Source organism: Falco punctatus, assembly GCF_963210335.1.
Source record: "Falco punctatus genome assembly, chromosome: 8".
Classification (NCBI taxonomy): Eukaryota; Metazoa; Chordata; class Aves; order Falconiformes; family Falconidae; genus Falco; species Falco punctatus.
Window position 1 is genome coordinate 21,623,163 of NC_137588.1, and position 18,544 is coordinate 21,641,706.

Below are 18,544 nucleotides of genomic sequence, written 5' to 3' on the forward strand. Positions count from 1 at the left end.
GCGGCTGGCGCGGTATTGGCGGCAATCCCTATGAGGAAATAACAAAAAATTTTAAAAGCGAAGTCTGATTGTCTTTTGCTGTTTAGCTAGTACATACAGCTGAAGCTACTGCAGCAGCTCTGTGTACACACGGCTCTGCTTCTGAGGGCAAGCAGCTTGGCTTTTCTCAGCGGCTACTGTAAGGGTCTCCTGTGCCTGACAGACAGATGGACGTTTAAGCTGAGGGGAATGTCTTTCCGGGAGTGGAGACATTAGTGTGAGGAACAAAATGGCTAGTGGCTTTTTGCACTGGAGACTTGGTTTCTACTGCAGAGTTGACTTATGCCTCTTGCAAGAGTGTAAGAATACAGTCCGTGGTGTGAAGCTGAGGGAAGGAGGCAATGTTTTTACTTAAATATTAAAAAAAGTGATGTAACACATTCAGTGCTAGTCTAACACAGTTTTTTGTAGTGAAGAAAATTATTGGTTTGTTTAGGTAAGAATTGGCTTACTGAAGGACGGTAATAATTTTCTATAAGCATCTACCATTTGAAATACATTCTGCTTTAATTCTTTGTATCTAGCCTAGCAAAAATCCAAGTTCACTTGTTTTTCTGGCTCAGATGGTAGCTGTAGAAACTAATCTATTAATGATGATGGGGTTTATTTCAACAATGTTTTCATTTCAGTAATAAATTTTTAAATTTCTATTGGTAGTTTTGCAGCTGTGCATGCTGAAGCTCCTGAATTCAAAGAAATGTATTAAGCTAGTTGTGGACTTGTTACCTTCATATGCCAGAGAAGAAAAAATATTGATAAGGCTCTTCCTTACCATGAACTGACATATCTTCTTTCTTTAACTGTATGTAAAAATATATAAATATTAGTTTAAGTAAAATTTGAAATGGAATGGCATGGCTTTACAAGTACTTAAGTTGAAAGTTAAATAGCATGTGCAAGCACAACTTTAAGTAGTTTCACCTATACCTTTTTCAGTATTAAAAATACAAGATACCAAAAAGTCTGAATGTTAGCATGACTTTAGACATTCTAATTGCCACATGAACCATATTGTCAACTGTAGTCAAAATAATATTTACTTAACTCCAAGTCCTTACATAATAATGAAACTCAGCAGCTTTACCTTTGAAATGTAGAGATAGGAAAAGAAACTTGGAAGTAATTTTCCCAAATACTTTCTCAGACGTTCTTTGTGCAAATGATTGGAGCATCACTCTTAAAAGGAGTGTTTCTTCCCTCAACTCAGGCTATGAAGGCCCTGTTAGATATCAAAAGAGGACAGCAGGATGTTCCCTGTCTCCAGAGCTGTGCAGAGAGTAGTACTGGGGCAGTTACAAGGTGTCTTGAAAATATCAGTGATTTGTGTGCTTATGGAAAATGAGGAAATTTGGCTACTGAATAAAAACAGTCTAGGGATTCAAGGTGTTTTGGGTTATCTTTTCTGTATTCACTGAATGAATATGGGACAGTGGTAAGAAGTTTTCAGCTGTGTACATTGCTGCAAGAATAGAGAGAACAAAAAGGAACACATTTGAGAGAACCTTCTGTTTTACTGAGCTCACAGTCATGTGTCCTTGCACTTTTCCAGGTGTATCCACTTCTGGCTCATATCAGTCACTGCTGGCTATAGACATGGCCCTGATGCAGGAAAGAATAGCTGCTACACAGAAAGGATCTTTACATCTTTACTGGTATTAGTATTAAGCTTCTAACTCAGTTTACATAGACTAAAAGTGAATGTAATGTTTTGCACCAGGTATAGATGGTATGGACACTAAACTGTAGACTCCAGTCTTCTGTAACTGCTAGTATTTTATAAATCTGCGTGCTAAGTGTTCTATGCCTTTTAAGGAACAACAGACAAAATTTCTTATAAAACCTACAGGTACTCTGAATGACTTGTTTCTAAGTGGTTTGTGTTTCAGCAGATGATCTGATTGACCCGCTTGCAGATATTTGAATGCATAGATGCTACCACAGTACTATCCTGTGCTATTGCTGAACTGAGTATCTTTTCAGCAATAGGTCTTCTGGAATCTGCACTGCAAAACATGTACTCTAATATTTAAACCTAGAATACTCTGATATGGCTTGTGCTATAAAGAAAAATCTCCTGGTAGCCTTTTTGTGCCTTTTCTACTTTCTCCTATTACCATCAAATGGGAAGCTGAAATACTTCAGATCAAGCAACTGACAGTTCATAATTGGCATCGTGCAGCATTCATATTCCATCTAAAATGATTTTGAGAGAAGATTTGCATCATCTCTTCCAAATAGACTTACAATTTCAAGATACTATTACTATTGTTGAAATTGATACACTGTCTGAGGAAGACTAACTGTAGCTCAGACTCAAAATGAAGAGACTTTTGTCTCAGACTTTTCAGGATATTGAAGTTTTCACTTGTTGTGATGGGAAGTCTAGTGCCTCTGAAAGAAATGATTCTTGGGTGTTTTAGCTGGTGAAACAGTAACACTAATCCAGCAAAGCTGTGTTTTACCAGCTAAAACACGACTTTGCTGGATCGATGATACTCTCCCACCTTTCAGTGGAGAATCTCATTCTGTTAATCTGGTAAGTGCTGCTTTATGGCTTGGATGTGTTTGCTAAACTGCTGATAGTGTTAGGGAGATAATAACCACTTGTAATGATAGCCTACTGATATTTGTATCATTCTGCCATATTTTGTTAATCATATTGAAGGTTCATGCTGCTAAGTGTTTACCAAAGATGGGGCATATGATAAAGAAAGTACTTGCTGCTAAGATCACAAAACTCTACTATACCATCTTTGGATAAGCTGAAATGTTAGCTCTATGTAGTTATGCCTGTTGAGGCACCACACATAAACAAAATCGTAACAGCTAGTGTCTTTGAGGGAGAATAAAATAAGCCTTTTTATTTTGAAATATCTCACAAACCAGTACATGACTTACCTATTGCTCAGTTAGATTTAATGATACACCCCCAATCAAAATAGACTTACCTATTATGGTATTGATGCTTTTGAGATGAATGAAACAAGAGATATAGAAAGTAAACTCGTGTTTTCCATGTATGATGATAATTTTACATGTGTTGTGTATTCTACTTCCACAAAGAATTACTTCCCTTGTTAGACTGAAGTTCAATGGCTAGAACCTGTACATTAACATGGCATCAAGTGAAATCAGTAACTAATTAATCACTAATACTTGCATGTAATACCATGCTTACAGTTTGTAATCCTTGTAAAAAGGATTGTGTGGAAACAGAGAAAATAAATGTCCATTTCTGAAGTAATTAACTTTACCACAGTGCTTTAGTATCAAACATGTTTTTCCTTTCCTTCTGGTATTATCATCTATTAACTGTAATGATTAGAGAGGTGGAACTAGATTCTCTACCTTTTTTAAAGCCTGTGGTATTCTAAATGGGTTAAATGCAAGTGCATAGTGCCCCAAAACATCTGCCTTGTTAGAGGCTCTTAAGAAAACCAGTTTATATATAGTGTGAGTTTTCAGCGGATTTATTTTTCTATTATTTACGCTATAGAACAACTGAAGCTTTCCAAGTGGTTTTCAGGAGAGAAGGCTGAAGGTCTGGAGTAGAATCTCACTGTGGAATCTCAGTTCTTATAGTTGGCATACAAGAAAAAAAAAAGTAAAAACATTTGCGACGTGGCCACTGGGTGTCAGTCTTGGCTCAAGTAGGAACGTTTTGTGGGCATTGCTGACTGCAGTGATTTATTTTGAGATGACTGATGGAGCAAGGCTATTAATCTCAGTACTACGACTAACATTTTTTTAAAAAAAAACTCAGGAAATTTTTCTGTCATGTAGGAGTAGCAGTGCTATGACTATAACCACTGCTTCAAAAACAGACCAAAACATGTAATGTGGTTTTGTAGTTTTGTTTTTCTGTTGAATGGTCTGTTTGGGCATTGCACTTTAGCTATGGATCAGAAATATGTAGATAGGAATAGCTGGCCTTTCCTCCTCCTTTACCTGTGGAATGCTATCATAAATAACTGCTGAGCAAGCACTGGCATGTAATGGAGCATGGCCTACTGGAGGTGTCCTTGAAGTAGAAAAAAAGAGGGGTGGGAAGTAAGATCTTTTGTATGGATAACATTGGCTGCTAAAATGACTGAGATATAGGCTTTGTTAGTTAACCTAGCCGGCTTTGTTAGTTAACCTAGTCTGCTTCGTTTATTACTGCCCTTTGCATGCACTTCCTTTGTATAAGAACTAGTCCTTTTAAGAGTTAATCTCATGTGACAGACCTTCAGCCTTCTCTTCTGAAAACCACTTGAAAAGCCTCAATTGTTCTGACCCGCAGAAAATAAAGTGTTTTTTTAAAGATAACATGTCTACACTCTCTTCCCAAAGGTATTCTTAATTGAGCTTTGGATATTGCATGTACAGTAAATGTCTAAGGCTATATTACATTTCCTTATGTTGTCCATATCTTCACCTGACAGGCAGGGAGATAAAAAATTACTTGGGCAACATCAGGCAGCAGTAAATGAGTTTTGCCAAGCTCTGTTTGTGAATGGGGCTCAGACTATTAATGATTCAGCTGAAATGAAAATGCTGATTCAAAACATTCTGTTATGTTTTCATGGTTAAAATTAATTCTGTTTTGAATTGTCTCAGAGTAAGAAGATTTTCAGAAAAGTATAATTCAAGGGAATGCATGAAGATATAGTACTAGTTAAACAAAATTAATTTCAGAAGTTTTCCAAAATGAGCTCATCTTTCCTGTCTTTTTTGAGATCCAAAGCTAGCCTATCAGCCTGCTCCTTCCCCCACTTCTTTTAATTACCTGCATTTATTGCTTATGTTTTCAGGAAACTTTTTCCCTGATGAACTTGCTTTTCAAGAGTGAGGTGGTAGTGCTGACATAACTGGGAGGGAATGTTCCTCACAGTTAAAATTAAGAAACTCTTCAGTGCTGGATTTGTTATATTCTTGAGACTGTATGTTGAACTGTGATAACTTCAAATACTAGCTGAATTAGAATGTCAAAGTACCTTCTGTGAGCAGGATCCTGAAGCATCTTCACTGCACCTTTTATGTTCCAACTAAGCAACTTTTTATGTAGACATGTTAGCTGCAGATATATACCTTACAGATTGTAGCTTTTTTTGTGGAGCATCTTTAATTACTTCACGTTGATTTGTAGAGATTGGACGTGCTGGGGGCGCTGTGGGACAGAACTGCCCAAAATACGGTTCAAAACTCTCTTCCATTAATTATATAATGACAACTACCACATGCCTGTAAAGGTTGCTGAATTTCTGGGATGATGCTTCTAAACTGTAACTGGGAACTGGGAGAAGGTGGTGGATGATGCGGTAGTAAGGTTGAGGGAAACAGCGGTATGGGTTTTTTTCTGCACGTTCACAAAGCCTGACATAGACAAAGCAGCAACCACTTGTACCTGCAGTGCCTGTTGCTTGCAGTACTTGTAGTGTGGTAGAAAGCAGTGGATCTTAGACCTTCTTGCCTCCTTGGCTTAAGAACCTCTTGGGGATTTGATTTAGAGTAGAACTTCTTACCCAGTCTAAATATATAAAGTTCTAGTGGAAGAATTTTAAAATAATAAAAAGTGTGAAGTTGCCTGAACTAGAAGTGGTTGCTTCTGGTTTTGATCATTGTATAGTATAAAGCATGCTGTTTAGCATAGTTAGGGCAGGTACTCTGCCAAATGCAAGCAGGAGAAATTTGCAGTTTACTAGGATTTTGATGTAAGATTCTTCGATTCTTGTGTGTTTCTTTCCAACAGTTGTTACTGTGTCAGGTATTTGGTCCATCTCAGCCCTGTGGGTAATGGTTCATATCAAAAGGAAGATAAAGTCAAGAAGGAAGAAATCTTTTGTCAGAGAATGAGATGTTAAGTGTACTGAAAGCATTACTCTTTCATTTGCTTTTAGAAGTCATTCATGCCATAGGCCTTCCTGAGTAGACCCTCACAGTTGATGTCTGTTTCCCAGGTCTGTTAAATGTCACCTCAGAGATCAGGAAAAAATTCTCCTCCTCCCTGTAAACCTTTTAGCCAGGAGCAGCCAAAGTAAAGATCACTTCAAAGGCCAAGCATGGCTTTTATTTTTTTTTTTTAACTTGGCGTTGCAGTGGCAGTAGATGGTAGCCCTAATTTTACTGTCACAGTTAAATGTTATGACTATGCCTGGTTCTCTTCATATTTGTGCTTATCAGGAACATCTCTTGTAAAGATGCTGGAATTGCAGTAGCTTAAAATTGGTGTTGTAGAAATGGGGTTATTCCCTATACATGATAAGAACTCTAAGGCAGAAAAGGCACGTGACATAACATCCCTTATCTTCAGCTGTAACTCCTTTCAGGAGTGCTTAGATAAGATTAAAAGAACCAGGCTTTCTTCCAACCATCTCCCACTTTTTCACCTGAAGATATTTGCTGAGAAAAGACTAGCTGCAGAATTTGAGTCAGGTTCTAGCATGTCACAACATAGATTTAAATTCAAGGAAATTAGGGCATGTTTCTGCAAATGTGGATGTGAAACACCTATTTTTTGATGTTGCAATTGAGTTGATAGAAAAGATCCTGTTGACTTCTTTTTGTCATTCATTCTTGCTGGAAAATTGTGTAAACCAAATACTAAAAGAAACACAAACCAAAATCTGAGAGGATTCTGCCAGGTAGTTTAAATAAACCAAACCTGAATTCAGCAAGCTATTAAGAGTTACAAACTTCAATAGTCTGAAAATGTAAATACGACTGTTGCCCATAAAACTTTACCTCTGTTTGTGAATTAACCACAAAACTTCTCCTCGCCAATATATTTTTTTATCTTAAGGAAACAAGTGACAGTAGCAAAGATCTCTGCTTTGTTTGGCAGATAGGAGAATACAGACATAAAGATCAAAATGACGTTAAAACTGAAAGGGAGTATTTTATTATCTTGTAGGGTAAAACTACCAAACCAATATTTAGTGTATTTTTGAATTGTTTATAGTGATTTGCATTTATTTTTGGCCTCTCCCTTTTGTGACTAGATTCTAAACTGAGCAATGAGTTACATAGATACTACAAGAGCAAGTGTGTGATGAAATCCCTAAGAATACTGAACTATTTTGTGTAGAAGGTTCAATGCAGCCTATTGCCAACTGATTTTTTGCTTCAGCAAGTGTGCCAGCAATGTATCAAAAACACCAAATGCAGTATTTCTGTAGATGTTTAAATCAAGGGCAAAGCTTCTGTTTGGGAATCTGGCGTGAGAGTCTCTGTGCTATATAGTATGTTCAGATTGAGCACATCTGGGAGAATGGGCTGTGGTGGAGACAGTGGAAGATGCACCCACTTTTTTTTTCTTCTTCCTTACTCCTCTCCCCAAATCATCCAAAATGACAGCAGGCTAGTTCTGTGCTTTTTTTCTGTAAAATTTACTGGTATAATTGAACTTGTACACTGAGTCAACATCATGTTTGTCTACTCCTGTTCTTCACAAATACAAAAGGGACAAAAGGAATTTAATCCAAGGAAGATATTTTCAATTTAATTGCAGGAAGTACAGCTGTGTTCCTGGGTTGTCTGTAGCCGTAATGCACATACTAAGGGCTGCTTACAATTGTGCCCTGCCCAACAGCTGGATGAGGGAATGCCATGGAAGAGATGTAGCAAGAGGAAAGAAGGGAAAAAGGATCTCTGACTTCCATAGCATCTGTAAATCATCCCAATACCTTGTATCTTGGAGGCTAATTTTCTAGCATTGATTTGATACCAGAATTAAACCTTAGTGTGCAGACTGAATTTTCCTACCCTACAAATGCTTATCTGATCTTTAGACACTGCTAATAATGCTTTAAAATGTAGTACTGGATTTTGAAATTTTGAAAGCAATACATGGAACTTCGCTAGCTAGCAATTGCTATGGTAGCAGAATGGTTTTATCATAAATCCATGTAAGCAGGTTGCAAGCATCAGTTAATATATTACTGTGTTTTCCAGAGCAGGAGATAGCATTTAAATTTTATATTCAGAATCTGTGCATGTCCATACGTAAAAATTGAAGTACATATTAATATGTACACGCCTTAAAAACACTGAAAATACTCGTGTCCAGTGCAGTTATTATTCAGGCTTTAGTAATAAAATAATTATGAGAATAATTTATACACTTATTTGATAGTGGCACCCAAAGTTTCAATTAGAATTAAGAGTTAATTGGATGGATTGGTGTAAAAATATGATTAGGCTCCTAGGTACTAAGTTTTAATGAAAAGCATTACTTGAAATATCCTTATGTCCTCTGTATTTAGAAACAGTGAAACATGAGCAGGGATGATAAATTCTTTAACCTGATTTTGGGAATGTGACCCATGGAAAAATACCTTTTGCTATGAGGAAAAAAAAAGGCATCTCCTGTAGCATATGATGGAGGGCATGGAGTGCAATTATGTCCCTGTGGAAACTGGTCATTGTGACAGGTTTTTTTAATCTCAAAAATTATAATGATTCTCTTTGGTATTCTAGAATATGGGAATTCCCTTATTCTTATATTCTAACCCTTAAATGAATCCCAGAGGCAATGATGTTTTGAATAGCTTTCTTCTAATTTAACCTGATTATTATACTGTTAAAACCTAAAGGTCAAACTAAAATGGAAAACTGCCCACAAACCCCTAGTCTTTCACTGTGTTTAACTGGGGATGAGTGTGAGATGATGACAGGTGGCTTTAAAGTACCTTTTGTCCTTTCCTAATCCTGGTTTATGGGGATTTAAACATCACAGGCATAGTAACTAGTCAACAAACTGCTCTACCTCACATATAGTTGTCCAGGGATCACTGGAAACTAGGCGAAAACATACAGGCTCTAGTGTTATACCTTCATCTCTTCCTGGTATACATTGTCGTTGTGGTCTGGCGTAGGATCTGCTCTGGTGACCCTAAACCATATTCAGTTTGTATGACATTTTTATGCTGTTTAGTTAGTTCAAACCAGCAGCTTCAGAGTTGTAAATCTGACTTTATATCTTGTACTGCAACTTGATCAGTACGTCACTTTACAGAAGAGTAGTAAGAACTACTGCACATGTTGATTACTTTTTTTTTTTTTTGCAGTCCTGTTTGCTATCTTTTGTAACTTACTCTTTAAAGAAATAAATTAATGCCTGCAAGGAGGTATTAGGAAGATGACAATATATTGGGAAGGAAGGAAAAAAGGAAAAGGAAATGGCATTTTAGAAGAATATGTAATCCATACTGGGATAAGTGAGAGTATAGCGACAGAAATAAACAAAGGGAAGAGCATGATGTCCATTAAGAGAATAGTAAATGGTTCTTGGTGCTGTAGCTTTAAGAGCAAGATTTGGCTTTAATGTTCTCTTTCATCAAAAAGACTTTGGTGCGGTAGTGGAAAAAGTGTTGGTGATAACTTTATATGTAATTTGAGTATCTGTGGATTGTAGTCAGTGCTTCAATATTTGAAACAGTTGTAGTCTGGTGACATTTAGAAAAGTTGGCTGATAGTAAAAATGATAGAAGTTTAATGTGTTTTGAATGTGTTCTGTAAATTTTATTGAAGCTCACTTATATAAATTGATTTAAAATATGAAAAAGCCTGTCTAAAGCTAATGTATTACTACATTAATGAGATCTGTCAAAGCCCAAGCAAGATGGAATAAACAGTGGTTATTGGCAATGAGGTGCATGAAGGAACTGATATGACTAAATTGTATTACAAGGATGGTGTGGGAAGCCTGTGTTAGTTACAGAGGATGTAAATGTCTTGCATTTTTGCTAGGTTTCTTTGATTGCTGAATTGGAAGAGAGAGACATTGACTTCTGCTGGAAAAAGTAAATATGGATTAGCAGCTTTTACTTCAGCATTTCTTAGTATCATCATCTGCCTGTTGGATGGTGACAGCTTTTTAAATGAGAACTTCACCATTCATATATATGTACCTTTGCTCTACAGGTTGAATACTTTTATTATACTCAAAAGGTTAACAAGCCTTGAGGATCAATCAGAAACAACAGCTAATAAAAATTCAGGGGACTGATTGTCTGAAAGGTTGACTGGAAATATTGAATGTTTTCTATAATGAGTTCTTGCTTGTACCTAGGACAACTAGATATCTAGTTTCTGAAGTCAGGCATGGGTTTTTGTCATTTCTTCTTGAAAAATACCACCTTCTCTTCCTGCAGTAGATCCAGACATCTTGTGTTTCATTTGAATAATGGCTATGGGGAGCTACTGACTACTGGTGAATCTTAGCTAAAACTACTGAACTTTGGAGTTTTCTCTTGTTAGTCTAATGAAGCCAGAATTTAACGTAATGTCTAAATACTTTTTTTTGATCCAGAAGAAAGCTTTTTAACAGTGACCTGTGGAAATCATCTGAACATTTTGGGAGTTGAATACATACTTATTGGTATGTACTTGATCACCCATCAGTTTTTCACAGGTAGATGGCAATAGTAATATATCAGGACTGCTGAGTCCCCACTCCCCTTTTTCCATTGTGCAATAATTAACTGGGTACCCAGCTTCATAATTCAAAGGTCTAAGGTTTGAGGCTTGTCCTTTTAATTATTTCTGGAGTTCTGACTACAATGCTACAATATGAATAAAACATTACTTTCAGGTCAATATGAGGGTTCAAGCTCATGGCCTGCAAATTAATGAAACAACTTCTTCTACTGTACCTAATCAGCCACAAAGGATTATGGGGACCTAGGGCATTTTCATTAGTATCTCTTAAAGTGCCTAGACACAAAGTGACATAGCTCCAGTTTTTCTAGAAAAGCTAAACATTAAACAGTCATTCTTAAGGAACAAGAGGAGTTTTAATATCTAGGGGTATGTGGTATGTAACCTCCTATTTACTTTTAATAGCTTGTGGCTCTGACTTACAATGACATTTAAGCACAGCTGTTTATCTTAAAGAGGAAAAAAAGCTATGAACAACCTCCTCCCAAAGCCTTCTAAGACACAGTAATTACAATAAGTATGTTGCATAGCTCTGTTCTATACAGTTTTTCAAACTCATGAACTACTGTTCCAGTGGAAATTTAGGCAAAATCACTAAAGAATGTGTTCCAGTTTCTTGAATATACCCTTCAATTTATGGTGCAGAGCAGCTGCATTAGAAATGCGAGGTCTGAAATTTCTTAAGGTAAGCACCAGAAAAGTAACTTTACTGTCGGATTTAATTTCAGATCTCATCCTGAATAATGTTGATTGCTCTGTATTCAAAACAGTAAAACAGCAGGGGTACCCTTTACTGTGCTGAGGTCCTTGGAAGTATCCTAATCAGGAAAAATCTTAAATTTTGGAACTGGATTATACAATAATAACTTCTGTATGTAAGAACGAGTGCTGAGAGGAAGGAGGAATTCGGTTAGCTATCTTGCAAAACACAAACCACATCATTAAGCTGTTTTTTGATGGCAGACTTCCACCTCACAATTCTCTGTTCTTTCAAGTGGCTATAAAAATAACATTATATGCTCTGCTGATGGTAGCTCAGGTGGATCTAGCTTCTGCAGGCATGCTACCCTATTTCTCCTGGGTTGTAAAGCACGACCTGATGAGATGTTGGCATGAGTAATAAAGTTGGTTTAATGGTGTTTTGCCCCCTACTACCATTTGCAGCTCTATCCTGTTTTTGTGGGACTGTGATGTAAGGCAGGCATAGCAGTCAGTGCTCTCTTGAGGACCTGCACAACTGAGGGGACAAAAGGGAGTATGAATTGCAATGCTGCAGCTTCAAGGGAAGATGGATAAAGGGGGAAGGGTGGACTTCTCAAGCAAGTTACCCTGCTTACCAATGTCTGTGCTCACTGAACTGTCCTATATCTCATTCCTGTGAACTAGTTCCCCAAGGGGGAGAGAGGGTCTTTTTTTAATTATTGTAATCCTTTTGACCTCATGCATTCATGAGTTTGATCTCTTCTTGTCAAAGTAGTTTTGCAGGTTGGCTGAATCAGGTACTGTTTTCAAAGCAAATATTTTGGGTATTGTTCCTTAGCAATCAGTTAAGAATTGCTAAAATGTGGCTTATCTTGAGCTATCTTTTTCTTTGTTTTTCCATTTAATTTAATGTAACAAAATGTATTTATACAATAAATATCTCAGTATACAAATCAATGGTTGGCATGCACAGGGTATTGCGGGGTAGCTATATTTTGGTCATAACGCCGAGTAACTTTGTTCTTGGAAAGACTGTGTTTCATAGGCCTATTGCTGTCTAGTCTTCTTTTTCAATAAGCATGAAGGCTTGTTCAAGAAAATTCACAGAGTAAGACCTATTTTCGGCTTTTCTATTAAGTAGGCAGCAGTTAATCTCTGCTCTGAAATACTTATCAAAACTGTGAGAATCTGTTACCTGCAACCCCTATACTGCTGACTTGCGTCCTCATTTGCTTACTGTTATTATCCTGCGTTTGGTCTGAAATTTGAAGTAATACTACTGATCTGAAGGCTTGTTATTTATCTCTTCTCAGGTGCTTTTCATAGGCTGCTTTTGTGATCTCTCAAGCATTTCATCCTGGCTGTTGGAGGAAGGAGACAGTTCTTAGTATGTGAGAGTTCCACTTAAGAAGGTGTTTATCCTAAGCAGACCTCAAATCTGTTATTAATAGGGATGTATACCAATGAAAATAGGTAATTTAGCATGTAACACATGGTAGATACTGTTGCCTATTTGGTAATTAAGTTTTTTAATTAACTCTATGGGAAGTGAGTTTGAATGATACATAAAAGAAGAGTAATCTTGCCTCACCAGCTTCACTCAGTGTTACCTCTTATCACATCTGTATGTACTTGTAGCAATAGCTGAGGTAGATGATACACTGTTTTCTCCCATTGCCTTTTATACTACTTACTTTTCACTCGGAAGAAACTTACTAATTTCCTTTCAGAATTTTTTCTAGCTCTCATCTGTAAAGTACCTGAGAGATTAATGTGATTTTTATGCATAGGGAATGGATGCACAGAATCAATGATTAAAATATCCTTTGGATTTGGCGGGGTTTTTTGGCACCTCAATAAAGATATCCAGGGTTTGGAGTTTCAGGGTACTTGGTATTAATTACACTTTTAAAGCACAGCTCTAATCAACTTTGGTTACAGCAATGGGAGCTTCAGGTTTTGCTAAACAGGTCCAGGTGTCTTAAATCAGAAAATGACGAATGCTTCAGAAGTTCTAGGTGACTTGCTATCATATAGAAAAAGGCTGTGGCCTAGGCAGAGCTAGAGTAGTGCTCCGTAGTGTGGGAAACTTCTTTCTTGTTTCATTTACTATTACATTTCTTCAATACATGAGGCAGGGGCTTTCCTTCACTGTTTTTGCCTCATCGGTTATCCAAGAGTGATATATTGAATGAGTTAGCATCCCATGAAAAACAGTAGATCCTTGTGTAATTAACCAGTTCCTGGCTTCAGAAGTGAAGATACACTGTTTCTTACTTTGAAATATATGCTATGTGTTTTTCTGCTTTATGGAATATGGTGTTGAAATGCATAATCTTGAAAGGGAAAATTATCATACAGAAGACATAAATTAATGTGGGAAATGCTAATATTTCTATTGCTTTTGTTTTATATGTGAATGCAATGAAACCCAGGATAGATAATCACAGAGTAATTATTTTCTACCCTGTGAATGCTCTTGTGATGTGCACTGGTGGTTTTGCAATGCTGCTCAAGCTTGGTTTGTAGTGAGGTGTTGTTTGAAAAACATCAAGAAGACAAGGACTCAAGTCTTCCTTTTTCTCAGTGTAGCTCAATCTACTCTTGTAAAGGGTGTTCAGAATTATTCCAGCCTATCTTATTTCTCTTGTTAATACCCTAAAAAGCTTTTAGAAAATAAGTCATTTGGAAATGCCTCTTTACCTCCCATTCCTTTTCAAGTAAAAATTCCATCTGTTGCTTCTTTGTAGAGCAGGCACTGAAGGGCCAATGAACTGGAGCAAAAATGGGGACCTCTGCTCCTCAGAGACAGAGAAAGTGCCAAAGAAGTCTGCTTGCAGTAAGGCAAGTACCAAGAACTTTGGTAACTAGAGATTAAGCAAAGCATTATTGCCTGCCCTTTGTGACTGTGTCTCTAGGACAAGGCACAGGGACTTGGAGGCTGGATCAGACAGTGCTGACCAAAGGGTGAAGGGTACAACGGGAAGCTTCTTAACCTTTCTCCCTTCCTTCTGCCTTCCCAATAACTCTCTTACCTCTGTACTGTTACTGTCAAACTCCATCACAGGTGCAGTTCTGTGGGTGAAATACACAGGGAGTGTTTGGAAGCTCATTCAGTGGCTGTGTTTCTACTAGTCTCACTTGTTCAGTGGCAGTTACCAAAAATGGTGCACAGTTCCGATGCACTACTGCTTATTCCAGGGCACAGTGATACAATTCCAGATTGAAAGAGAGAAGTTGTAATGTGTCACTAACCAGGAGATCTTGAGGAAACTTCTGGCCACAGTGCCAGCTGCATTGTGCAATCCTGACTGTGATTTCTTTTTTGGCCTGATTCACATCTCCTCCAATGTTTCTCACATTCCTGTGGGCTGGGGATCCACCTTTGATCCAGTCTTCTGGAAACTGGTCCTCTAGTTACGAATATACATTAGATGTGTGGGAACCATATCAACTAAGGCCCTCTTTTTCTTAGTCTAGATAAGGTGGTTCTTGTTTGTTCTTTAAATCCTTGGAAAAAATGCCTCCCTGGCAAATGACTGCTGTTGTTTTAGATACTGTGAAATGTGATATAGTTTATATCAGAAACTTGGGGCTGTTTTCTGCTTTTTTCTTCTATATGTTGTAGAGTTGAAATCATTACTGGTTCTCTGTACAAGATGCAGCTAAATTCCCTAAAATGTGACTTGCTATTTATGGAAACTTCTGCTCACACTACGTGTATTTGGAAAGATTAAGTGGTAAAGTCCAAATACACACTGCTGCTGTGGAGCCCCATGAAAACAACTAAGTCTGCTCTCCCTGAAGTCTCGTGGGTTTGATGCAAACTGAATTGAGCCTTAGGTGAAGGAAATGCCTTGAGTAGTACCTCTAAAGAAACACTTCTTCCATTGATATTAATTAATATAATACATATTAATATAATAGATAATTAATATAAAAATTAATTCTGCCTGTTAAGGAAGGAATCCTCTAACACACAAATATTGTTGCTTGCTTTAAAACAGAGGTTCCATTAAAGAAATGGGACACTTTAAACTGTAGAACAGCAAAACCAGATGAAATCTGAAGAATTAACTGCTGCTGTTGCATATTTGTACTATTATTCGGGCAGAGAGACAGTCTTTAATTTAGATTTCTATGAGTGTTCATTACCAACACTCTCTCAAAAAATGAGAATGGCTACAGGTAGCCTTGCTTTAGCATGATTAAACAAAAATAATAAAAAAGCTTGTCATGATAAAGGCATGGGATTTAATGATGAAGCTTGAAATATGAAATTGGAAATATAGTTTGTAACGTAGGATGTTTTCTATGTGGAAAAACCTGGGTTTATCCAAGGACAGATCGACTGTAAGATTACCGAATGCTGGTGGCAAGTACAGCTTTACTGGATAATGCACTGGGCAGATCCTCAGCCTCTGTAAACTGTCCTAGCCTTGAGAAGTTCAGAAGAGACAAGTTTACAAGTGCAGATCTAACCCAGTGTTTCTTTTAGTGAATATTTTTGTGGTTTGGTTTTATTTTATGTTTTTAATTAACCATCAGCTTTGTATCTTTACCTAGTCATACATCAACCCTGGTGTTTCTATCTGTGTTAAGAATTGGATGAGTTTGGACACTAAATTAGAACTGAACCCTGGTCAAAAATCAACACTTTTAATTTTTAACTTCTGTGCTTAGCATGCATCTTTAACCTGTAAGCAACGTGGCTGGTTGTTCATTGTTCTAAACTACACCTTTAACAGCTTTTATCATTGCTTGCTTACAGCAAAAACCAGGCAAGCAAACACATCCCAAACTGGGTTTTTAATTAAAAGCAGAGTTCAGTGAACAACTGCATTGCCTATGTTTTCTCCCTCCAACCTTCTAACAGATATAGTCTGCATCTTCTTAAACCTGAAATAACCTAACTAAAAATCTCTAGATCTAGTTCACTCGGAGAACAATCAGCTGGTATCTTAGTCAACAGGAAGCTGAGAGGGAGAGGTATGTTACACTAACACGAGTGATTATGGATGTAGTTATGGGAAAGCCCTGAGGTGTTTTGAGTCAGATCTTGCACCTCTAATCTCACTGAAGTCCTATCTGATGGTGTCCAGCAGGACAAGGTCCCTTTGGCAGGATGATGAAGTGCCACGGTGAAGTGAGAGGACAAAACTTTAGATGAAGTAAACAGAGAAAAACATTGTCCTATGCTGGTTCCTTAGTGGCAATCATTCTTCAGCAGTGAAGCATCTGGGCTGATCAGTTCATTTGTCTCTGCAAATTTTGTCGTGTGAGTGCAAAGTATAATGGCTGGGAAGTGCTTGACCCGCTGTTTCAGCGCAGGGCTTCTCCTCACTATGAACAGAGTCTCCACCATTCCTGTTTGAGAAATCCCTCTTGCCCACTGCTCTGGGAAGTATAGATGTGTAGAAATGGTAATGGTGAATGGGGCAGGAGCCACACCTTCTGGCTGCCAGCTGTGTGGGAGTGAAACATAGGTAGGTGCCTCCCAAAGCTTGTATCCAGGTCACCTCAAACATAGTGACAGAAAGTACACATAGCTCCCAAGCAGTGTTTGCCCTGTCTGCATGTTGCTGAGGTGTGAACTGCTTAAAACAACTCCCCTTCTAATTAAGGGCCGTCAATCTGTGTGTTGGCTTTTCAGGCACCCATCTGCACACAGCAGATCTGCTTGCTACCCTCAGAGGATCCCTTCCTTCCCTCCCCATCGGCGTTGTTGAGGGATTAAAGCAGCGGCGGCCCCATACACAAACGCAGCTGGTTCCGTTTGGTCAGCCTGAGCCTTGCTGTGAAACCACGACAAGAATTCCAGTAAGTTGGCAACACTGAAACACAAAGAAAACAACAATAGGAAAAGTCCTTCCGTGCAGAAAGGAATGTTTCAAGCACTGTTCCCCTACAGTGAAAGGAGAGAGGGTGGGAGGGAGGAGAGAGATTTGAAGAGGGCAGGTCCCCCCCCCTCCCCCGGCAGCTCTGGATCTTGTGATGGAGAGATCTTATCCTCTCTTTGTGATTCAGAGGTGCCAGGAAGCTAATTGAATATTCCGATCTGCCCCCAGTGTTTCTTGTGGCTTGACCCCGGTGCTGTGTCGTACCACTACACCAAACAGCCCTGAACCTGCATAAATCACAACCTTGCAAAAGCCTACATGCCACATCTTCTTCCCCTTCCCCCTTCCACCCCCCACCCCCCCTCCTATCTTGTTAGAAAACCTTTACGGAAAGATTTAGAGGGATTAGCATCCTACACGACCTGGAGAAAAACCACAATCTTGTAATAAGCAACAATATGTTCCTACACAACTTTTGCAAGAATAATCTAGACACCTCTACCCTTTAATTGAAATTGCAGTCCATTGGAAAAAGTGGAAGAGTTAATGTTTTGAAATATCATTTAAGTTCTCTTGCAATATCAGCAAATACCCACTGCTGTATAATGAACATGGTATGAAGCTAATGTAAACAATATATGGAATTTATAAAGGTGGTGTCATTAAAATTAATCTGACAAAGCCTCTTGCAAGAGAAATAGACCCATCTTTCTCCCATGGTATGTATGCACAGTAGTCATTGTTCACATGCATGTGCACAGGTACAGAGAAAGGAATAGCTTGGCGTAACTAAATTTTCTCCATGGAAGACTATTTCTGACTAATATAAACCAAAATAATGATTTAAGTTCACACAGTTTATGCATGGTGCTTCTGATCCTGCAAGCAAAGCTTCCAAAGTGTTTGCCCTTTTCCCAAGACTGAAGTATTAGGATATCTTTATCTTTCCCTGGTGATATGCTGCAGTGTTCTACCCTTGTGAGTAGGTATATGATTCCTGAAATGGTAGCGGTAAAAGATAGGCAGACATTTCACGTGCGCTGCACACAGTTGGAAAGTTAGAACCAGAGTAAGGTGTCTCCAGCTGGCGTCCTAAGCATTCTCAGCTAAAGAACTTTACCAAACTGGATTTATCTGCTAAGAAAATGCAGAAGTTTCATCCCTACAGTTTCTCTTTTACAATATTTATGCGAGGAACAATAATAGTAAAGAGTTTTAATCTTTATCCCCTGCATTGGTAAGTAGGCGTTGTGACATTCTTCAAAGTTGTCAAAAATCCTTTTCTTGTTTGTAGCACTTTGGGACGCTAAAACCCGGGACGCATTTCACTTGCTATCTGAATTCCCCTGATCTACTCAAAAGGTAGCACCCACGGGCTCTGATACAAAGTCTGCAAAGTGCAGGGACTTGGAAGCATCTTGCCTGTCCTGCAAAGAGTGGAAGGAGGGGCAGAGGCAGCCTGTGGCTGCAGGGCCTGGAGCAGTGCCTGATTCCCTCATGCTAGTTCCGGGGCCGGCGGGTATAAAGAGCTTTATGCAATGTCT

At 38.3% G+C, this 18,544-nt stretch overlaps 1 protein-coding gene across 1 annotated transcript in view; it reads left to right on the forward strand.

Annotated features, from left to right (window-relative positions):
* Nucleotides 1-3: 3 nt before the first annotated feature.
* Nucleotides 4-18,544, forward strand: part of LRP2 (LDL receptor related protein 2) — a 146,496-nt gene continuing 127,955 nt past the window's right edge. The window contains 1 exon segment of the mRNA XM_080398878.1: nucleotides 4-18,544. Coding sequence (XP_080255004.1) covers nucleotides 18,498-18,544 — 47 coding nt within the window. The 5' untranslated portion in view covers nucleotides 4-18,497.